The 23,436-nt window shown below is 39.3% G+C and overlaps 2 protein-coding genes across 2 annotated transcripts; one reads left to right on the top strand and one right to left on the bottom strand.

Moving 5' to 3' along the window:
• Window positions 1-621: 621 nt before the first annotated feature.
• Window positions 622-12,544, bottom strand: LOC142044988 (GLIPR1-like protein 2). The gene is made up of 6 exons (XM_075058050.1): window positions 12,374-12,544; window positions 10,516-10,761; window positions 7,320-7,423; window positions 2,413-2,498; window positions 872-898; window positions 622-776 (listed from the first exon to the last, which is right to left on the bottom strand). The coding sequence occupies exons 1-6, from the start codon at window positions 12,542-12,544 to the stop codon at window positions 622-624; spliced, it is 789 nt and encodes a 262-aa protein (XP_074914151.1).
• CCDC107 (coiled-coil domain containing 107) lies at window positions 12,543-21,310 on the top strand. Its single transcript, XM_075057760.1, has 7 exons — window positions 12,543-12,568; window positions 12,615-12,985; window positions 15,853-16,058; window positions 17,330-17,396; window positions 18,656-18,746; window positions 19,909-20,018; window positions 20,621-21,310. Exons 1-7 carry the CDS (start codon window positions 12,543-12,545, stop codon window positions 20,893-20,895), a joined length of 1,146 nt encoding a protein of 381 aa, XP_074913861.1. The 3' UTR covers window positions 20,896-21,310.
• Window positions 21,311-23,436: the final 2,126 nt, after the last annotated feature.

Consider the following 23,436-nt stretch of genomic DNA (forward strand, 5'->3'; position numbering starts at 1 on the left):
AATGAAAATTAAGCACAAAGTTTAGAGAGAGTTAGGAACAAAATAATAAAAAATCTAAAGATTCGCATTTTGAATGAGCAAAAATAAATGCATTAACTTATAAATACCAAGTTGTACTAACTTCACAAACATCAAGACTTCTAAAGAACCATCTTTGTATAACATCTTCTGACTTTATACATTTTATCCAGAACATTCTGTCACTCTAGGAAACAGGACTGAGTACATGATATGATGCTAGGTTTCTCTCAGCATCTAAATTAAGCAATTGTGATTTCAAATATTGGCTTAGTATGAATTTTAACAGTTGTTTAACTGACACATACTTTTATCCTTGAATTCCAGGAACAGAGTATGTCACAGTTTTGGGAAATTTGGTATTTAAAAATAAGGCTCCAAGCCTTACCAGATACCATTTTTAGCTTAATATTTTCCCAATATGGGTTTTAACCACCTAGATTTTCACTTTTTTTTTTGCATGTTAGCTTTCTCTAAGGAGCATAAAATAATGGCAACAAAATTATTGTCAAAGAAAGTTGTCTTTAAAGTTCTGTAAATATGACTTTTTTGCTTAATTCATTAGCAAGTATCTTCAGAAGACAATATGTATTTCAAATCCAGTTAGGTGGACATATGCATGTTTGTGAAGTGTTTTTTGATAAAATAAACAGCTACAAAAGCAAGAAACATCAGTGATGCTCTCAAAACTACAAGACTGATACAAGCCTCATCGCATACAATTCTGAACTCCCAAGGGGGGTGCCATCTTGAATAATCTATAAATAAGCATATAAATATAAGATTTATGGGGAGTACATAGATTTAAAGTAAGTAAGAAATATAAGTAGAAGTGTAAAATTGTAATACATACAGATAATTTTATCACGTTCCGGATTTCCTGGAAAAAGGGAAAAAAGAAACAGAAACAGCCAGCCATGATTTCTCTTTCCCTAAATCTTTACTAGCTAGCTAAAACAAACTCATCAGATTTACAGTCAATAGAATTTGAAAAACTCTGAGAATCCCATTGATAAACCTCACAAATAAAACACAAGCTAAAATGTTTTGATAAAAACTAAACCCAATACTTCATAATATTAATGTCTACATAAAGCTATTACTGTTTATAACAATGACATCGATGGGGGAGAGGGACGTATTATACAGCCCCTTTATTTTCAGTTTGAACCCTCTCTCCTTTGTCTTTTTCAAAATAATAAATAGTGTTTAAATATTCAGAACATACACATGAGCTAGTAAACACTATGAAACACAATTTTACGAATGAGAATAGGAGACAGACTGTTTCCTAAGTAAGGCCTAACCCTGGGATCAAGTATAACTGGGTATTCCTTGTACCTGTTTTTCAGAGGTGTATGCTACCTAAAAATTAAGACCTACAGGATTGCTGAACGTTTTTAAAGCTATACTAACATATATATTGAGCAAATACAATAACTAACTGTTAAACAAAACCCACAAGTCTTATTCCCAGTTTACTAAATGAAACTTAAAAACATATGTTCTAACTTTAGCCACAGGAAACTTCTAGCTTGTGACTTCCCAATAGGTGGAAGTTGTCAGGTCTAGAACTTTCTGAAGAGAGACGACCTACTGTCTTTTAATGTTTCATTCCATCAAACATGACGCATACTTAGCAATTCATGACTCTAATTCATTTTCTTGACAAGAATAGAGTTAAAAGAATTACCCCATTTAAGGAATGAATCCTATTTGCCATGGGCAAAACATCTGATAACTAGAGAATTAAATCAGTATGTAGTCCCTTTTCCCCCAGACATAACCAGGTGAGAAAGACAATGTGCCTCTGTGAATAATTTCTTTTATAACTCTAGCACGAATTACAGACCCAGAATGACTTTCCCACAGTTACCGTGACTGCTTACAGAGTGTATAAGCATCAGCTATACTGATGCTCCAATGTAATTTTGCTGTGGCTGCACAAAACAGTCACAACAGACTCAGTAACTGCAATTTAAATATTTTAGTCTAAATACAAGTGATTAGGAGCTTTGCAGTTTCTGAAGGCCTATGAGAATACTCAAGAGCTGCTGCTAAATGCTGCTTTCAAAAGTACATAGATGCTGATTTCCTTGGTATGATTAATGAAGTCAGTGGAGTACAATAGAAACAATAATACTGTTAACTACATCATGAATTATACCTGTCTATAATCAAATGAAGACTTCATAATGGTCAGAGGCCCACAATCAGTAAAACATGAACTGTTTCCTGAATGTAAATGCCCTTAAGAATAGTTCTAAATTAGTTGTGAATTGGACCTGAGTGAGCACCATCAAGGAGTAAAACAAAGCTTGCAGCATTCTTTATCAAGTAGATGGTTGTATTATTTCATTTTACATATTGCATTTTACATTTGCTTTTACTTACTACACAGTTTATTTTCACAGGTGTCCCCTTTTGCACAATTACTGCATGATTTTCCTTCTATATATGGTCTTCTCAGACCATTACCACTACAAAGGAAAAAGAAAAGTTTCATACATAATTTTAAGTGATTTGTTAAATATCTTAAATCATTTGTTGAAGTAGATACACTGAAAATACAATAAATGGCTGATAATTCATTAAAAACATCAGAATAATTTTCCTTCCTTTAATTTTTATTGTTCTGTCCCTGTGAAAGAAAAGAATCTTAAAAAGCTATTATTTTTCTTATGGGAAAATACTCAGGCTTTTTATTCAAATTTTACACTGGTATATGAACTACTAAAACAGAATGTTCTGGATGGAGCTTCGTTTCAACTGAGGTAAAATGAGGATTTGAGAGTGGAAAATTTTAAAGCTGACACACTCCCAAATAGCTTGAAACCAACTATTTAGCAAAAAAAGAAATCTTATGAGCTTCATTCCACAAAACACAAATGTCCAAGAGTAAGTATGCAGTCTTAGTGAAGACACTGGGACCCTTACATGCTTAAGTATTTCATCCAAGCGGAGCCAAAGTTTTAAGTATAAAGATCAGCCCACAGTACTTACCATTGCACATTCTCAGAAAGGCTCCTTATACATATAACTGCTGAAAATGATAATGCAGATAACCATCATCCTGGCTGTCTATACTCTACTACTAGGTAATGGGAAACACAGTATCCAGTCTATGCTGCATCCATTCAAAAAGATGAAGCAATGCTAGGTTTCATAGCCTAATCCTGGGAACACAGGGGCAGATTTAGTCCCCTCAAAGGACTGTGGGCTATTATAGTTAGGTTGATTTGTCACTCTACTCACCTACACAGTGGGCACTCCTCAAAGCAGATAATTTGCACCAAGACCTGTGATAACGTTTTCAGGATTCTAAGTCTGTATTTACACCCTAGATCATCTATGTTTATAAAAAAGAGCTACCCACCAGACATACAGATGTAAGGGTTGGTATAATACTGTTGTACAAGTTGGAGGGAGAAGAACACCCCGAAAGACTACCTGCAACTTACTTGCTACTATTCTTCTTTGAAATGTATTTTATATACATTGTGCACAGGTACACTGTTGGCCTGAGTTTTATCCCAGCAGCATCTACAGTGGCATAATGCAACCACATGCCCTGACATGCAGTCCAGGCAGTGATAAAATGGAATGGGGATCTTCTGATCCCAAGAATTGAACATAGGTTTTGAACTGGTCAGAGAACAGTGGGAAAGAAAGTTGTTAATATATGTACGTATGTATACATCAATACCTCAAAAATAAAGTTACAGGTTAAGTAACATATCTTTTGGGTGATTGTCCACATATACATTCACAGCATGCATGATTCCAAAGAGCAGACCACAGAGTTATCTTAAAAAGGGTCTCAGAATCCAGAATAAGAAAGACTGAAGGACAAAGCATTGCTTCTAGAAGTTCTGGCAAGAGCATAATGCCCCATAAGGGTGTGAAAGCAGACCCACTTAGTGACCATGCACGTTTCAATTGCAGGAATGCAATACAAAGAAGCTACAGATGTTGCCTGAGCTGCAATTCAGCAAGTCTTTCTTGGTATCAAAGGCTTCCACTTTAAGTGGTAATTACACTACTACTTCACACAGTTCAAAATCCACTGTGAAATCCTCTTTGAGAAGACTGATAGAACTCTCAGCCACAGATTGAGAGAGATGAAAGGCCTTGCCTTTTTCTCTGAGAGGCCTTATCTTGTTATTACAAATAAGTAAATTTATCTATCTATTCATCTATTTAAAGATCGGTTAACACCGAGGTTGTAGAGTGCTCCCTCATTTAGAAGGTGTAAGAAATGGGAAAAAAAGCCACAAATTAATTTCTGGAGGGAGAAAAAAACCTCACTCTCACAAGGAGCTTCAGGTGGCTTCTGAAGACTATGCTACTTAAATGGAATAAAATATATGAGAGACTATCATATGGGCTTTAAATTTCACTTGTCTTGCTGGTTTAGGCAATAGAAACTAAAAGGCTGTCTCCATGAAAAGTGACATTATTATGTTTTATGTTTTACTCTTAAAGAGTAATCATTTAATTTAATTAATCATTACTACTTTTTCATTTGCTTCTGACAGCTAGCGAGTATTGAGCTGGCATTTCCCATGGTTTTATAGGTGACCACCTTTTCCCCCATGTGTATCACTTCATATTTACTTACAGTGATTTCCATTTACCACTTTATTGACTATCCACTGAGGTGCTCTAACATTTTAACTCCCACAACTTCTTCAGGAGGAATTGAGTCCTAAAAATGGCAGATACAGCCACCTGTCGGGGATTGGATGCCACTTATCTTTCTAAAGAGGTGGTGGAGACCTGGAAGGTCATATTCATGGAAAGGTACAATAACAAAAAGGTAATGAGATGTTATTTGTATTCCCAGCAGCATAGAAGTATCACGGATTATCATTTTTTCTTACAACAGAAGAACTGAGAAGCATCGAGTGAAGTTGGGAAAACGAGGTAGTTTTTCCACATCTGTTGAAAGCCAGAACACATCTCTTGTTCTGAGGATGCCATGATCTGCATAACAGGAAAATGGGGATATCCTGTCCCTGCCAATATCCATGACCTCAATGAATCCTCTTTTGATGTGAAAAGGTGAAATGACAGTATTTGGATTCACAGCACTTAAAACTCACGAAGTACAGCTACTACCTGTACGACAGACTGATAGGAATATCAAAGAAGGTATCTTGCTGTTTAGAGGCATCTTATTCTTTTTAAGAGTGCTGGGATAACCTCAGCCACTACAAATCCTAATCTGAAACTGCAAATACAGCTGTTCAAATTCTGTAAGATCTGAATGTGTCATCATAAACTCACAACAGGAAGCAGTTATAAGGTTGTTTGCTCTAAAATAAGTGGAAACTTACAGCTCCAAAACCAGAACAAGTTATGCCTTCTGCTAATGTAGACTTGTGATAAAGTTTCCTAAAGAGCAGTAAAACAGAAGCATAAATAAGAGCAACTGCCTGAATTGAACTGAATAAATCTTCTCAATGACATCTACGGTCCATCTGTCTCTGATGGTATTTGGTATTTCTAACCACCTTGTAATATAGTCATCCTGGTAATTTTGATATACAATTTCCAAATGTGTGAGAGAAAATTGAGCATGAAGATGAAGATTCACCTACCAAGAAGAAGGTAGGTAGAAGAGATGAGAAGAACAGCATGACAAACAGAGCCTGGTAGCAAGCATGTGGCAGCTAACTTTAATGATGACAGGACAGGGCACATTCCAAACTACGGTAAGCTTCTCTTTAAACAGGGGGAAGGATAGTCTGGGCATGTCAGACATGGATGGTCCCAGCAGCAGACCTTCAGAAAAGATCTATAAAAGGGCTACACTGTAAAACCGGTACACTGAATAAAGTAATTCTGGTGAGGTGGTCCTTAAATTGGTGCATCCTCAATTCTGAAAAGAAACTGCTATCCTAGCAGGGTAACTGAGCACTAAGGGTCCAAACCTCATGGAGTCATGAAGGTGAAACTGGAAAAGGCTGTCTAGTATCTGGAGTGTGGTGATGATTGGTGGCAAGGTTAAGGTTTACCTATTTTTCCAGACAGTTTAGGAAGGGAAAAGGCTGTTAGATGATGCTCTGTCTGCTCTAACTCCACTTGTTTCTGTGGTGACATAGAGATCAGCATTCTTGGTATCAAGCAGTGGACAGAAGAACAATGGCATGTTAGACCTCATCTCAGACAGCTATTCAGCTTAGCTATCCATTCTCCAGGATGTGCAGAACAGCCCAGCAAACCAACATGGTATGTTGTTACAAATGAGAAAATTTTCAAGTGACAAGGCTTTACAGACCACTGTGGATGTCAGTCATTATGCTGCACTGGCAACTGGAAACATTTTAGTTCAGATTTTAAAAAGAAAACAACAAAAGTTCCATACCCCAGCAAGTTTCAAAATAACATTTCAAGTTCAAGTCCAGTTTTGTGGTGCTGGAAGATAGATGGGCAGGGCTCAATGAATTTTTTAGTTCAGGCTAATTTAACTCCCCAATAGTGGCCCAGATTTGCTAGAAGAAAAAACAGTTGTCATGTAAGCTCACAAGCTCACAAACTATGTTATGTTTTTAAAATGACAAACAGACTGCATATGCATGTGCTTGATTATGGATTGTGCATTACTATGAGACAAAATATATTATTTTAAAACTATCTGCCTGTTTTCAACCTCCTCCTGCTTTAGGAACAGCACTGGCTGGGGCCTGTGTTTTTTTAGAATATGAATTTAAATGTAAAATCACATGTTGCAGTTAGCTTTTTCTTGCATTGATCATTTACTGTCTCTAACGCTTAAATAGCATTTGGTATAATCACAGCCGTTAAAGATGCAAGAAATGATAATGTAATTTTATTTTACTCAGTTACACAGAAAGGAAAAGCAACTAACAACTGTGCTATTATTTCCATCATTTCTAAGGAAAAAAAATAGTTTAAAAAGCTAAAGTGCAATTGAAAAAATCTATAAAACTGCAAGAGGTAATTCCAGCTCTGACAGCAGTTGCCTGCAGCAACTTTCTCATTGATTCTGTTTCATATGAAAAAAAAAATCAATGAAGTGGAGCATGAGCTAATTCAGGGATTTGTTTGTTTAAGATTGGCACAGAATGAGATTTATCAGTAAAGTTGACAGATTAAAAAGCTAAGCAAGTACATGTTCTAATGCTCATGGCTGTCTTGGTAACTGAATTAGACAACTATTGTTTTCTCTGATTGCATTTACAAGGCTACCAATAAATAAAGAACCCAATTTACTTTCAGCTAAATGTCATTACAATTGCTTTCATTTTTTTATTACATTTGAACCAGCAACTTACCCTGGTGAATAGTTGCAAACAAAATTTACTGCATTTCGTATTCCTGCAACTTCCCTACATAGAGTAACAGCACAGCCTATTTTATATGAATTGTCCCAAACAACCTAAAAAAAAAAAAAAAAAAGCTTTTAAAAGAAATTAAAAAATACACTCAACAGTAACCTAGTCTAATATCTAGAAAGTTTCTGTTATTTTCAGAGAGCCTACATATTATTTTCATTTGCAGCATCTGACCTTTTTATGCATTTAAAAAAATTGCTGGTAAGCAAGCTTTTTAAGATGAACTTCTAAATATTCACCCCTCAAGATGAAGTGACCTACACTGCAAGTTTCCACAATCTTCTACAGGACAAGTTCAGTAAGAGTCACTGACTTCATGATCCAGGGATAGATTCCATGGAGCAAAAGGAAAATTAGTGGCAACTACCCAACAGCTCCTTAATTTGAACATTCATAACTTAGGTCTGCAAGAAGAGCTTCTCCTGTTGCACTAGAAGTGGTCTGGCTGATAACTACTGTAAACTTAAGTCTGAAAGCTTTACCACTGCACATTGTCAGACTAATGAGTGTTATCTGCCATACTTAAGAGAAGATGGTTTACTAACACTTACAGCTTGGGCATCTGCTTTTTCTTGGGAGCTTCTTCCTATACCTTCTGCATATGACTAACCAAACAGTATTGAATTCAGGTAAAAATGTTTAATTATATACCTAGAACATCCGGATGATCACACATTCCACTTCTGGAAAATTTAAAGACATAGTGGATTACTCTCGGTATCTCCCCAGTACAAAAAGTACAGGTCTCAGACCAACAGACTGATTTGAACATCCCCCAAAGTTCCACCTCTTCAACTGTAACTGCAAGAAGTGGTTATGTTCAACAGACATAACCTTTCTTCAAAAAGGACCTTAATGTTTAATGTGGTGTTACCTGAATCCTGGATTAAGGACTAAGCATTTCAGGGGCCTTTATGTAACAGCTTCACATAGCTTTTTGAGATTTCCACCATTTTGAGATTTCTGTGTCATGGTTCTCTTATCAGGTCTACACAGCCTATCCATTTATAATTTGTAAATTTTACCCATTTTCAATTTTGTGTCTGAGCCTTCAAGTCCATCATGGCTTCTAGATAATGCATGGCCTTTGATTATCAATTTGGATGACATACGTACTTTTACATGTTCATTGGTGTTTAACCCTGTCCTGGTTTCAGCTGGGATTGAGTTAATTGTATTCCTAGTAGCTGGTACAGTGCTACGTTTTTGAGTTCAGTATGAGAGGAATGTTGATAACACTGATGTTTTCCATTGTTGCTATGTAGTGTTTAGTCTACAGTCAAGGATTTTTCAGCTTCTCAAGCCCAGCCAGTGAGAAAGCTGGAGGGGCACAAGAAGTTGGGAGGGGACGCAGCCAGGGCAGCTGACCCAAACTGGCCACAGGGGTATTCCATACCATGTGACGTCATGTCCAGTATATAAATTGGGGGGAGTGGGGGCGGGGGGGATCACTGCTCGGGGACTAACTGGGCATCGATCAGCGTGTGGTGAGCAATTGCACTGTGCATCATTTGTGTATTCCAACCCTTTTATCATTACTGCTGTCACTTTATTAGTGTTATCATTATTATTTTCTTCTTTTCTGTTCTATTAAACCGTTCTTATCTCAACCCATGAGTTTTACTTCTCTTCCCGATTTTCTCCCCCATCCCACTGGGTGGGGAGTGAGTGAGCGGCTGCGTGGTGCTTAGTTGCTGGCTGGGGTTAAACCACGACAAACCCTTTTTAACTCTACTTGCTTTTTTCCAGTGATTAGTTTCCTTTGTAATTCTGCCTGAAATACTGCCTGAAATGCATGAACATTTGATACTACTTAACTATGTGTAACAAGAAAGGAGCAAGCAACATTAATCAGGAGAAAGCAAGCTTAGAAGTGAACATTACCCCAACAAAAAAGTGCAAAAAGCTCCAGAATTCTATGTAGACAAGGTTTAACACCAAATCTTAAAATGCTAGGAACTACCTTGCTATGTAACTTTTTTTTCAAATTTACTGTGCCTGAGAAAAAATGAAAAATATTTTCCAAAGATATTGTCTAGTTCTGATCTTCTAAAGATTTACTGCCCAATGAACAGCAAAACGTCAATCCTCCAGCCTTTCTTTTGAGTTTGTTACAGGCAGAACCAGGGGCACGAAACAAGAATTAACGCTTGAGGGGAAATAAGTGAGAAAAGAGGTGCAAAAAGACCCAAACAAAAATGCTCTGTAAATGATTCTGGTAACTTTCATTAAAGTATTAATGAAATATTTCATTAAAGTATTTTCATTTCACAATCCAAAGTCTACTCAAAAAGAACCTCGCAGCTACTGTTGTGTCCGGTAACAGTTTCACGCTAAATATACTGCACAGTATTATCAACTGTAATTTGTATAGAGAGCAATCTAAGCATCTCTGAACACTGAGATAAGAATTTAAAGAGTCACTTTTACTAGATAAGATCTACCTGATGTTAAAATTATCATCTGTTTCAGATCAGTGAAATATTATGCGTTTGCTCATAGATGAAACTAATCCTACTGCAAAGCTTGTTTTTTAAAGATGGGAATGAATAAATCCATTTAAAATATTAAGTTTTCTAAGAAAATCTTTACTTTCTCAGCAGAATTAAGTTTGTCAGAATTACCACTGAGAAATCAGAAATATATCATAAATTGCCTTTTTTGCTGTTGATGCTCTTTTTTTCCCCTTCCTTTTTTACAAGATTTGTAAAGAATACAATTTACTTTGGCTGGATTTTGTCCTTCTGTTAACATTTCTATGAAGGAGTACCCACAGACGTTCTGCAATTACTGTGATTACTTCGAACAGCATCTCCAAACTTACAGAATTCAGAACTGTGTGGCTTCGCAGCTAGAGAACTTGAAATGATAAAGTTCATGTAGTACTGATACAATGAAACGAGGAGCGAGGCTTTCAGTGAGGCCAATATTGTGGACATGAAGAATGGATTATTACACAAGACAAAGAGGTGAACCAGTGCAGGGGTAACCAGCAGTACAGCCATTGCTTGAGATTACAAAAGACAGTAAACTGCCAGTCACTACAAACCATATATACAACCCTGTATTATTTACAGCCCCTACTGATTCATCTGGTAGGCACTATACAGGATATTTAACCAAAGATAACTCTTACCTGAATGTAATGACCGCAAACCTTAGTACATTTCTGCACTGCAAAAGTATAGAATCTGACTTCATTATACCACGATTTAATGGCATCAGCAACATAGAACGCTTGATGACTTCCAACCCAAATATTCTCTCCAATAGATGTGAAATTAGGATGGCACTGATGTTTCTGACTTAAGTATACATTATGTTCAAGAATGCATTTATTTGCCCATGCCCTTGCAGTCCTTGCCAAAGCTGTATCCCAAGTCTGCAAAACATGAAAGGTGAAATAGTTGTGCAATGTTAATTTACAACCAGATCATAAACAATCAGACAAAACCGGTCAGGCAATAAAGTACAGATAGATATCATATGCTGGAGTTTCATAAAGAAATCCTTTCCCTTATTTAGGCAAGTACCCATGTTTTAGTTTCATTGACTTTTCCTGTTACAGCACAGAAATATGGACTAATTTCATTAGACAAGTTTGTTTTCCCCCTTCACTGTTGAAAATTAACTTTATAAGAGCACTTGCTAGCAACTGAAAAGATGTTTGAAATACACTTTTATCTTCAGATAAGAAATTACTGTCACATTAATTAAACATTAAACTTTTTTTTGGTAATTTTTTTGTTGAACAGGTCACTAAGGATTTCTATTTGGTACATAAAAATTAATTCAAAGTAAAAATGCACAGCTACTATAGATTCAGATGTATAAATATATTAAGCATTTTTAAGAGAGCCCCAAGAAACAAATATTTACTCCTCCTACAATCATTTTACAAAGGCAGCATCATGAGGTAAACATGCCAATGTTTGGCCAGTAACTCATTCTGCTACCTCTTACTTCTTTGCAGTCTGCCACCATTAACAAAACTTCTGATTCCTAAACATGAACGATCTTTGGTATTTGTCTACCAGTCATGATTGTTTCTCAGAATGTTTCCTCTACCATTAAAGAACCTAGGTTTATGTCTTATGTAAAAGATCCTGTGTTTTATTGCCTAGGTTTATTGGTGTTTGTACATTCCAGTTCACTCTCAGTCTCTATGGCTGCCAATACATTTTTTTCCCTAAGGCCTTTACTTTTTTCTAACCATATTTCTACATGCATACCTTTATTCATAATTTTTCCTGGTTTCCCTATTCCCGAGTACTAAAACTGGGTCTGGTGTCTTTCAGAAGCTTCTTCACTTCCAGGGTCATACCCCCATACCTGCCATTCTGGCTGCAAACCCACCCAAGCAAACGGCATTCTTTGCCATCAGTATCCCAGCACAGCATGAGCGTGTTCTCAAGCCTTCCTCAGGGTACTCATCCTTTAGCTGTGGACGAGCTGTTGTGAGCTCATTGCTCACAACATTTTCCTCTTGCGATATGAAGTGGACTAAACATCAAACATCCACTTTTTCTGCATCTTCTTCAGCTTTGCTTAACCCTTTCCAGCAAAAATTTTCACATGCAATTTGTTTTGGTTATGACAAGCAAAGATTCTTCCTTGCCACCAGAAATCCCCTTCAGCCCCAGGACTGCAGTTCATATCCTTGCTTTTGATGGAGAGCCTAACTCTTCTGGATCAGTCCTGCTGCCGGACCACTGCTTCTTCCTAAGCAGAAATTCCTTGGGGTGAAACGTGAACATCATCGGCTGGCCTGTGTCACTGCATCACGCCTGCTGTTCCGAGACTCACCTGTCTACAACTGACTCGACTCATTACCATATTTCCTATCAAATAAACATGATGATATCTGAACACCAGCCAGTGACGCCAGCCTGGTCGCCTCACCCGGGGACTACTGAGAGATCCCCGGCCCACTCTCCCACTCCCCCCGGCGGGACTCTGGAGCCACCCACGCCCCCCCCCGAGCCTGTCCCTACCATGTACCGCATGTTGCTGGCGGCCGGCTGGACTTCGGCGCGGAGCTCGTTGTGGACGCGCACGCAGGCCTCGATGAAGGCCTGGTCCACGATGCTCGGTAAGGCGGGCGGCGGCCCAGCTGCAGCCCTCAGCACCTCCCACAAGGCCAGCACCGCCACCCACGGCCTCATGGCCCCCAGCTGCCGGGGTCTTGCGTGAAGGGTTCCCTGCCGCACACCCCCCCCCCGCGGCCTTTTCCAGAACCTTCTCCGGCCGGGAACTTCCCGCCCAACCCTTGGAGCGGCGTGACGCTGAGGAGCCCGCTAGGGGGCGCTGCGGCGGCGGGAGGGAGCGGCAGCCGCGCGGGCGCCTCTCCTTCGCGCTGGGCGGCGGCTCGTTGGTAGGTGAGGCGGAGGAGGAGGAGGAGGAGGAGGAGGAGGAGGAGGCGGCGGCGGCGGCGGCGGCCATGGTGCTGTCGGCGGTGCAGCAGGTGGTGGTGTCGGTGGTGCTGGTGCTTTGTGTCTTCGTCGTCATGCCCAGGATGTTCGGAGGAGGAGGCGGGAGGGCCGGCCGGTCTCCGCGGGGCGGTAAGGCCGGCCCCGGCCATTACGATCCCCGTCAGCACCGCAGAGGTAGGAGCCGTGGCGGTGGCCGAGGCCGTGGCGGGGTTGTGCGTTCCCTGCGGGAGCTGCTGGGAGCCGGCCCCTCTCTCGGGAGGGCTCGAAGGGAACCCCCCCGGCAACGGAGAGGGCTGTGAGGGGGAAAGGCCGTGTCGGACGGCTCCGGGCCGGCGCCTGTGCTCTCACCGCCTCGCCTTAACCTCCCACACCCCCTTCCCGCCTTCGTGTTCTGCTTCTCTAGTTCGTTAGTGTGTCGATTTTTGTCTGCGTTGTCTTAAGAACATCACTGTTAAATGCAGATGACGGCCTGTTACTGGAAGTGTATGTTATCAGGGCAGTTTGACGAGTAGCGCCTGCAGGGACAGGCTTAGTTACTCCAACAGATGAGTAGCTGTGAGGTGTCAGAGGAAAGAATTCGCCGCGCGTGTTAGAATTGCAGTAAGGGAGCCAAGTGTTACTGTTAGCAAACGTTAGCACAGAATCGTATGAGATTTGTCAGGTAGTGTATTAGAAAGAGTCCATGGTGCCTCTTTAGAAAAGATTGGGCTAGGGAGCTTACCCCTTGTGAAAGCTTGAGTGGTATAAATGTATGTTAAGCTGTGTCACTGTACATCAGCTGAGGATTTAGTTCAAGGTCCAAAGGTCTGCTTCTGTTCTGGAAAATTACAAAAAGCCTGCTTTCTTGAGGTAGCTCTGTGATTCGTTGGTGATGCCTTCCGAGGCACTGTAAACCAAAAGGTAGATAGTTGCTGTAATCCTCCAAATTATGTGTCTGTGGTTTTCCCTGAGAGGCAGAAAAAGTGAGGCTAGAGCTGCTACCATGTTCTTCCCAGCTGATGTCGAACTTACTGTGCTTCATAAGCTCTAGTCTGGCCTGTTTTGCTTGCTTACTTTTAATTTATATGGTAGCTGTCATTTCCTGTAGATCAAATTCTTTTAAAACCAAACCTTGAAAAAAGCAATGTTTCACATGCCTCTGCTTCTACTGATGTATTGGCCCAGCACTGCATAAAATAAATTTCAGGCAGATCTGCTGTTCTCACCTGTCTGGGTTCTTCTTTTCTCCTGTTTGGCCAGTACTCACTCTGCTGTTTCTTCTGTGAGATAAATTTGGTGCAGGGCACTGGACTCCATTAGGATTCAATGTCCCTCCTCTGTGCCAGGAAGGTGGTGTTTCCCTTGACCACATTCGTATTCCTATGACCTGTGGAAATTTTTTCGTCTGTGATATCAGGTATTTTAGTAAATCTCCTCATTTACATTAAAAACAAATAGAACTGAAAGAAGGAAAACTACATGTAAGATCAAATGTGATTTCCAGATTAGTTAGTTCAGTTTTAGTAAGTCTAAACCTGCTTTTGTCGAAAGGAGAATGTCTGCCTGAACTTGCATTAAATGATTAAGGTAGCTTGAGTTCTGCTTCTGTCAGCCAGGGTGTTTAATTTTTTGTGTAACTGTCCAGTTCTGCTTTGAATTCCAGTGAGCAAACATACAGATTAAAGGTCTATTCCAAATGGGCATGTTGCATACTGAGCAATGGGATTTGGAAGAACTTGCAGTGATGCCTGGCACGACTTGACTGCTGAGCTGATAGTAAATGTTGCTACAGTCAGGGTCATTCCTGGAAGTCTGAAAAACTTTTCTGGCTAACTCATTTTAGACAATTCTAAACCATTGTTCAAGATCCCTTATCACAAAGTACCAGCTTAGTTTAGCAGAATTAGATTCCTTTTTCTCTTGTATTTGGAAGAAGCTGTAGCCAAACAGTTATTTCACTGGGAGTTGTAACTTATGTTAATTTTTTTCTTTACCTGATTGTGGCTGTCTCTTGCACACTTGAGTTATGTTACTGTAAATTCTTGAAATGCCACTCTTTCAGTATTAATTGACAAGGAGTGATTTGTATAATGGCCTTCCGTTTGGGAGTTTTTATATAATGTGAACCTTGTTTTACCCATACTCAGTTCAGGGATATTAAATTATGAGGAAATAAATGTTCAAGGGGATTTTAAGGTATAAGTCTAAGCAGTCAGTTGAGACATTAGTGTTAAACTTCACAGCTCCCCAATCACCTTCTGTCTGTCTCTGCAAGCATCTGCATTCTTTAGCTAATAGCACTGTTTCTCATGTGCGTGTCCCATGACCCCAGGTTTAACTACCAAATAACCTAATTAGTAAGTCAAGCAATGATACTGGTTTTATCTGCTGCCTGTTTTGGCAGGCAAATTACACGGAAAAATACTTCAGACTTCCGAGGTTGCATCTCTTTGCTGTTGTGCAAGCTTTTCCTGCTAAATATTTGATTTGCAGAGGTACAGCACTTCTAAGCCTGTGGGAATATCCATGTAACACTGAATTTACTGTCAAAATAATGAAAGCAGAAAGACAGCATGTGTATTTCAACAAAACTTTTTTTTTTTTTCCAGGACTAGACAATTCAGTTTGTACTTAACTCCTTTCTTTGTTACAGAGGAAAAATACTAATTTGTAACATTGTTCTCAGCATTATTAATAGTTTCTCTGAATATGCTTTAATTTCAAGATGTAAGTTGTTTCTTGTTTTGTCTACCTTTTTGTGGTTTGCCAATGTTGTTGTAAAGGAAGAAACTTAAAACTTGCATCTTAAAGAAAGATAGAAGCTTAGTTTGAGGGTCTTTGCTACATAGATTTAACTTTGCATTCTATTCATGAAACAGTGATTTTTAATTTTTTTTTTTTGTAGCTTTATTTGGATGCAGGACTGACCACACCATCTTAGAAGAGTGATAAACAAAGATGATCACACAAGAAGGAAACAATTTAATTCCAGTTGTGAAACTAATTGGACTCTTAATTTCCTTTCTAACTTTGTCTTCTTTCTCTCAATTTAATTTTTTAAGGTAGTCCTCAGACAGTTCATCAAGTTCACCTGAATCCAGGAAATTCTGACAGTAATACTTATCAGAGTATTCAGCAGATGAGAAATGCAATGGAAAAAGAGATAAAGAGTGAGAGAACAAGAGGAAATGGTAGAGAATTAGCATTCACCCTCATGCCATTGTATGCTCTTGGAGTGGGAGTGTTTGCAGCATACAAATTTCTTAAGGTAAGCCATAAGAAAAGCATTAAATTATTGAAATTAGAAGGAAATGTAACTGGTCTGGGTGTGTGTCCCCCGTCCCCCCAATTCTGAGTCCATGTATTTGGTTGTCCAAAAGCCATTCATTGCTTGGTTTGATTTTGAATGTGAGCTCCAAAGTTAAAATTATAGTATATCTGATTCTTCCTTATGAAGGTTTCTGACTGATCTTTTTTTAGACACTTAAAGAAATGAGAATCTTAGACCCCCCTCCTCCCCCCCCCGCACCCCCTCCTCCCCCCTTCCCCCCAATAAGAATCTGAGAACCTAAACAGTGCTGTTACCTGAGGTTGTAACTTAAGCCTCATCAGTATTTCACTTCCTTTTCATTCTTCAGAATGAGATTGAGTATGGGAAGGAGATAGACGACTCCTGCAGAGTAATAGTCTTAGATTAGCAATTAGATAGAATAGTGAGTAGTCTAGACCTTTTATTTAGGACTTCTCATTTGGTCATGCAGCTGCAACATAGGCTGTTAACCTGTGACATGTGATACCTTTTCTCTACCATTAGTAAATTAAAAAAGTAGAACACATGATCAGTTGGCTTTTTTTTTTTTTTTTTTTTTTTTCTAAATATCAGTCTTGATATTTATTGTTTTATAGTAAGAGACGTTACGGCACTTGCAGTGCTGAGAGTGCACCTGGAACATTGTTGCTTGCCTTCAGGGGAAAAAAAACTTAAACCTGAACAGGACTGGAGACAGCATCTTCATTTCCATAGTCAGTTTCATATCATCTCGTATGTGAGAAAAATACAACAGCTTAGCAAGATGAACATAGAGGCAGACCAGTTTGGTTTTAAAAATTAATTAGTTTGTAAATAAGATTTAAACATCATAAAAACAATACTTTGGGTGTTAAAACTCTTTACACTTGTGGGACTGAGATGTAAATATTTCTATAATAGCATCTTTATTACTTTAAGAAAGAAGTTTTACCTCCTAGTTAATGATAGGAGACTGGATCCAGTAACCTAGAAGGTTTCTTCTGTTCATTTTTGAAAACTGGAGTTGAAATAGCAACTGCTTTCTTCTACAACTTTTGTCAGTCATGTTGTCACTGCTTACAATCCGAAGTGTTAGTTTAAGATAGGAATAAGGCATGGCAGAATAAAAGTTTCATTAATGGAGCACATTTCTGTGGTTGCTATTTAATTTCAGTAAATTTCTAAATGCATTTTTATTTTTAATATACAAATAGTGATGAAGTCTTCTAACATGATTATATTTATTAAAGATGAAGTCACATGAAGAAAGTCTCCCCAAAAAGGAAAAAAGTACAGAAGACAAGGCAAAGGAAACGGGTAAGATAGCCACTCAGAATGCATATGTTCACCAAAAATGCATATTTCCTGCTGGAACAAGCTACATATTTTTGTTGATGCAGTCTAGCTAAACGAGAACCATCTTCTAAGTTCCTTACGTGCAGTTAGGAACCTACAAAAAAACACTTTGTTGTTCTGTGTACTTGAAACACTTGGTAGAGGTTTGTTTGAAATCTCCAAATGGTAATATTCTTTAAAACAGCTATACTAATACAGGATGGTTGTCTGCCTTTTAATGTCTGATGTTTTTCTTACTTAAGACCTGTTCAATTTTCTTCAGTATAATAGGATGTTTAAATAGGATATAATACTCTTTAGAATTAATAGGGTATTTAAAAAGGATATAATGATCTGTTTTAGAGTTAAACTGTATTGATAGTGGAACAATATGGATAAACAATTACAGAGGCTGTTGAATTTCTGGGTCAAATTGGAGACCTGACAAAAACATTAACTGTTTGTAGAAGAGACAGAATAAATGATACTCTCTTTTTCTTCATGATATGGAGCATTCTTGGCTGTCTGATTCAGTCTATTCTGCATGTGCCAAGAAGCAGGCTCTCCTTTGGAGAAACAGTCAGGCACATCAAAGTTGAGCTGTTTTCATACGTTTTTTGCCCCTTGTACAGACACATTTTTAGTTAATTAAACAACTAGCAGCCTCTTTTGGTGTCTCTGTACACCAGATCTGTAGTCAGGTTCAGCAGTGATTTTCTACACTGCCTACTTGCCATCCTTGCGTGTTGCATTCTTCTTTCTTCACAGTTTAATAGTATTTTAGGAGGAGTTACTCCTCTCAACTCTAGCGCATTAAGTGTTGAATGTATTTGCGAGGTGTGAGTGGGCAAATTCATGACTATATTAAGTATAAATACACTACTTTTACCTCAGGAAGTCTTGGAACTGCATAGTTCTTGAAGCTGGGAAGGTGAGAGCCATATTCTAACTCAGTTTCTTCCAAGGTGTTCTCTTTTTGTGCACTATTGGAGACAAGTTATTGAATGAGAAGGACTTCTGGTCACACATAATAAGGCTTCTGTTCTTACCCTCACCACTCCTTTTTCATATTCTAGAATTTTATAGAGAAAAAACCTTCCTGTTTTTGAATCTGCCCAACCAAAAATATAAATTAGTATCGTTTTGGTATTGTAAATACATTTCTCACAATGTTCTCTCCCTCTTGCCGCACCCCCCTGGCCCTGCCTCCCTTTTTTTTTTTTGCTTTCGTTTTTTGTTAGAGCATCAGCTTTTAGAACTGGAGCAGCATCTAGCACAGACAGAGAAAATGTTAAATTCTTTATTGACTCAGTTGGATCCACTGTCAAACTGGTGAGTGTTTCTAAAACATTTCAGTTAGTATTGTTTTCTGTGAATTGAAATTCTCCAAAATGTTGACAGAGAGTTCTTAAAATGTTCCTTATATATAGGTAAGGAACAGTGTTTAGGAACCTTCTTTAATTACTTATTGATTCTGTAGCCTTTTGCAGGTAATAGTTTTCTTCTGCAGTTCATGATCTTTTCCACAGACATCTCCTGTCTCTTGTTCACCAAACATATATGCAAAAGCTCAGACTTAAATCACGCTACTGTCACTAACAAGTTAAACTTGAATATTGACCAAGGAGACTAATACTGAAAAAAACACTTAAGCTCAGTAGCATTTGAAAGCCCATGTGGGAATTAGATTTCTGGTATCAGAAGGAGTTTCCACCTTTTGATATAATTAGAAGACAAAACTAGTTATCAAGGTATGGCTGCTTATTTTTGTGTTTTGAAATGTTAAGTGTTAACACTTTTAAGTGTTAGCACTGTTAAGTGATTGTGTGTGTTTCAGGGAAATATAACTTCTCTGTTGTAGTGTCACAAGGGAATAAGTAATATAACCTCCTTGTGGTTTTAGAGATGATCTTTTCTTAAGAAGCTAGGGCCTTACCCATCTATTGGAAATAAAAATATCCATGCAGTCCATTTTGTGTAGACTGACATCCTTCATGAAGCTGAGTTTAAAACATGCAGAATTTAGTGATTGTTCCTTTAGTGTGCTCCTGAACTTAATATGTGCTGAAACTATTAAGCAGCAAATTCACTGACCAGTTTGCCTAACAAATTTCTAGTAGTGATGGGGAGGAGAGAGCGTAAACAAAACCTGAAATAAATGAGAAAAGCCTCTAAACTGTAAAGTTCTGTATTAGGCATTGTTGTACTAAAAATAAAATCACTTTGGATAATTGTTTCTTTCAGTACTCATTACTCAACCTTGGCCATTGGGGCTCCACTGTTAGAATTCAGTGACTAGATTATTCAGTAGGTGTATGTGATGGGCTCCCCACTTCTCAAGAGACAGTTCTCAAAGAAAAGCTTGAGCTAAATGAATTGCTAACTTAACTAAGGTGTTTATCCACGGAAAGAAATACTGCAATCTTGAGCATTATTATCAAGCACTCACTTCCAAGGTAATCCTTCAGCTGGTGACATCTGTCTTTTTTTCTAGTGTTAATGCTTTAGCTTGTGAGCAGAAAGATGAAATAATGACACAGCTCCAATCAATTAGACGACTGATGAAAGAAAGTGGATTGGATAAATCAGAAAACAAGATGAAAGGTACTTTGGTATCCCGCAGGATGGATAACTAAGTAGTTTATATTTTAAAAGAATAAACAGATCTTACTATAATAATGTTCAGCTCCTGCATCTGAGCTAATGTGTGTGGAATTAATTTTATTCTGGAGGAGTACCATTATTCCTGTTTGAGGTGTATCTAATTTCAAATTTTTGATACATCATGATTTTTTTTAAGAACAGGTGCTAAAAGACATTGAGCTAGGATAGACCACACAGTCATGTTCTGCTTTGTTAAAATGGGCTTCTTGAATGTGAGTTCCTGAGCAGTCTGTTAGTATTGGATTAACTTTAGTCTGCGGATTCCCAGATGAGAACCTCTGAGGCAGTGGGTAATGCTTGCATAATGTACCAAACATCAAATTGTGTATTAGTTTCAACTGGAGATTTCCAAGAGGTGTGTAGTAGTCCAAGAGAAATCTTAAATGTTAAGAATGGTTCAGTAGAAATTTGGGGAATTTTTGCATTAGTTGAGTCTTAATAAAAGAGAGAAAACAAATAAAAAATTCTGCTTCTAAACCGACCCTTGAAATTTTGAGCCTTTCTAGTAATTTAAACTTACTTTTTTTTTTTTTTATTATAAGATGTCAGCCACATTTGTAATGAGAAACTTGAAGATCTTATTCAGTCATTTGCTGAACATTCTCAAGAGAAAGAAATGGATGACAGAGAAGATGACAGTAATGAAAATTTGCTTGAGGATGTTGATAAGGATTACAAAATAGAAGAGCATGAATTATGCGATGAATGTGAAGTACATCAGTTTGAGCCAGATGTGGTAGAAGACCAAGAAATGATACACAAAGATGCCATTGAATCCAAAGAGATAGGATTGAGGCGACGTAATAGATACGAATGAAATCTGTATATGTAAAACTTTCAAAAGCTTATGAATTATTTTTTTTTATACTGTTGTATGCACTTTAAACTGTTTCAAATGAAGTTATGTGCACTGCTATATGCTTTAAAAAGAGGGGTGAAATTCTGCCTGTGCTTGTATCTATGATGGTTCTGTAACTGACTTCAGTGGCAGCAGAATTTCACTCAGGATGTTTACATATTTTTTTCTATTTATTTTTTTCCTATAAAAATATTTCTGTACTCTGTATATAATGCACTGTAATTATATCTGATGCTTCACTAAAACATTAGAGTATCTTGTAATTAAGACTATAAAGAATAGATGTTTCATGAATGTTTTGTAACTAGTAAGCGTGGTGCCACTTGAACTGTGACTTACTTGAGTTCATTAAAGAGCATGCACTGATGAATTTAGCTCTTTGTGGAAAACTTTTTTCTAGGGGGGAATGAAAAGCAGTATGGGTTAAGTCTTAGGGATACATTCATAGTCAAGTTTCTTTATTTGGAGAGAGAAATTCAGCCACAGATGCTATTTTAAAATAATTAGTCCGAGTTTTCTGTCTCCTCAGGAATGATGTATTGTTTTGTATGTCAATTTAAACCTTAGTGCATTACACTGGATCACTTAATTGCTTCCCCACCTGTCCCTGGTTAAGCTCAGCAGCTGCCTAATAATTAATTGATACCTATTAGTACTATATCCCTGTTTCATATTTATTTTAACACAATAGAATCTGGCCTTTTGATTCATTGTAATACACTTTTTCTGACATCAGTATTAGCAGATGTATTGCTATGTATCATTCAAGAACTGTGGGGTTTCTTTTTTTGACATGCTATACCAACTTGATAGTGGCTTTTTTAGGTCAGTATTAAGAAAAGCATTTTCTTCCTTTGCCAGAATAACTTTTGTCTATATCTTTATTTTCTGTTAATTTTTTGTTCACTTAACGCACATGCCTATGGAACTGCCACCCTTTAACGACAGGAATTACATTAGAGGTAAGTCTGACAGTACAATGCTGTTACATTGTTTTATAATTGCATAGCTTTTAAGTAGGCCAGTTAAAATGCCTGAACTCTTTTGCCATCTTTATTCTTGCAGGAAAATAACACATGGATTTTTTTTTTTTTTATGGAGGAAACGTACTGTAGTTGAAGGGACCAAAACTGTTACTGTGTCACTCACTGAAACGGAACAAATTGTTCACTCTTGTGTCGAAACGTGGTAGGTCTTTGTTTCTAAAAATGGATCACACGGGTTTGGAAGTAGCAGCATCCAGGAGTACATCCTTAGGGCCAGTGTATTAGTAGTTTCACAGTGGGATTTTTGCCTAACTTTGGAAAAGTGATTGACCAAAAAGCCAGGGTTTCTCAAGCGGTGACAGATCTTTCCCCAAGACGGAACTGATGAATCAAAACTGGTACTTGGGCGCAATTTGCTTTTTAAGAATGTCTGGTCGTTTGGGACGACTGGGACCGTTTAAAAAAACAGTGATTGCATGGAGGCTGTCCTCTGAGAGTAAATCTAATTAAAGTGGACTGAACCTAACGTCAAAGCTTTGCTGGGAGGGGAGCAGGCGCCGTCGGCGGCGGGTCGGTCCCTCTGTCCGTAGGGCTTTGAGCTGTAATTCTGACCCAGGGCCGCAACCGTTCGCCCTTCTGCTGCTCTGGCGAAGTCTCCCATTCCAGCTGCCCGGGGCGGGGAGGGGGGGTGAATTGGGATCCCGGATCCCTGCGACGTGTCCAGCTTTCCTCACCGGCGGCTGCGGGGAGCGCAGGTGAGCGCCGGGAGGGCCGTTCCGGCGGGCAGCCCTGCCCCGAGTAGATCATTTCCTCAGGGCGAACGGAGAATTCCTCTTCCCGCCTCGGGGGAAGGCGGTATTTTGCCAAACCTCCCTCAGCGCCGCTGGACCCGGCGGGGCGCAGGTAGGGCGGGAGGGGGACGGGGCTGCTGCAGCCGCGATGGCGGGGCGGGCCCTTTCTGTCAGCCCGGCGGTGAGGGCGCTCCGGGGAGAGCCTTAGCGGGGCCCCGGCCTCTCCTGGGCTGCTGCCGGGGAAACGCGGCGTCTCTGTGGAGCTGCGGTGAGCCCGCGATGTTTATTTCTCCCCTTAAAGCGCCGCAAAGTTACTGCGGCGCCTTAACGGTTAAAGGCAACGCTTTCCTCCTCTCGCACCTTCGCCTGGGAGGGTACGGCGTTTCGGCCGGAGGCTTGAGGTCCCGTGAAAATGGCGGCTGTTCCTTTTAAGCCCCCCTGAGGTAAAGGGGGTTCGGCTGGCAGGCTGTCCGGTTGGCGGGCAGCTGTGTGGCCGTCTCCCGGCCGGCCCTGCAGCTGAGCGTCTGAAGGAGAGGACGCTGGGGAGTTCAGAGCTGCTCAGGAGGTAGAAACGCGGTCAGCCGTCGCGGATGGAGGGTCGGAAACGGAGCGTCTGGTTTCTGGGAGTGGAACGATCGGCTTTTGGTTCGATACTGGCCGTGCGGAAGGAGAAACCAGCAGAGCACGCTGATAAAATCTTCAAAACTGGCCGTGCGGAAGGA

This window comes from Buteo buteo, chromosome 26, assembly GCF_964188355.1.
Source record: "Buteo buteo chromosome 26, bButBut1.hap1.1, whole genome shotgun sequence".
In the NCBI taxonomy this organism is placed as follows: domain Eukaryota; kingdom Metazoa; phylum Chordata; class Aves; order Accipitriformes; family Accipitridae; genus Buteo; species Buteo buteo.

Excerpts from the sequence above, each read along its gene's own strand:
- CCDC107 (XM_075057760.1), top strand. The coding sequence starts at position 12,543 with ATGGCCCCCAGCTGCCGGGGTCTTGC. Across the intron at positions 12,569-12,614 it reads CCCAGCTGCCGGGGTCTTGC|AACCTTCTCCGGCCGGGAAC; the intron begins GTGAAGGGTTCC and ends GGCCTTTTCCAG. Across the intron at positions 20,019-20,620 it reads ATCAGAAAACAAGATGAAAG|ATGTCAGCCACATTTGTAAT; the intron begins GTACTTTGGTAT and ends TTTTATTATAAG.
- LOC142044988 (XM_075058050.1), bottom strand. The coding sequence starts at position 12,544 with ATGAGGCCGTGGGTGGCGGTGCTGGCCTTGTGGGAGGTGCTGAGGGCT. Across the intron at positions 10,762-12,373 it reads CCAGCAACATGCGGTACATG|ACTTGGGATACAGCTTTGGC; the intron begins GTAGGGACAGGC and ends CATGTTTTGCAG. Across the intron at positions 899-2,412 it reads CTGTGAAAATAAACTGTGTA|GAAATCCGGAACGTGATAAA; the intron begins GTAAGTAAAAGC and ends CCCTTTTTCCAG.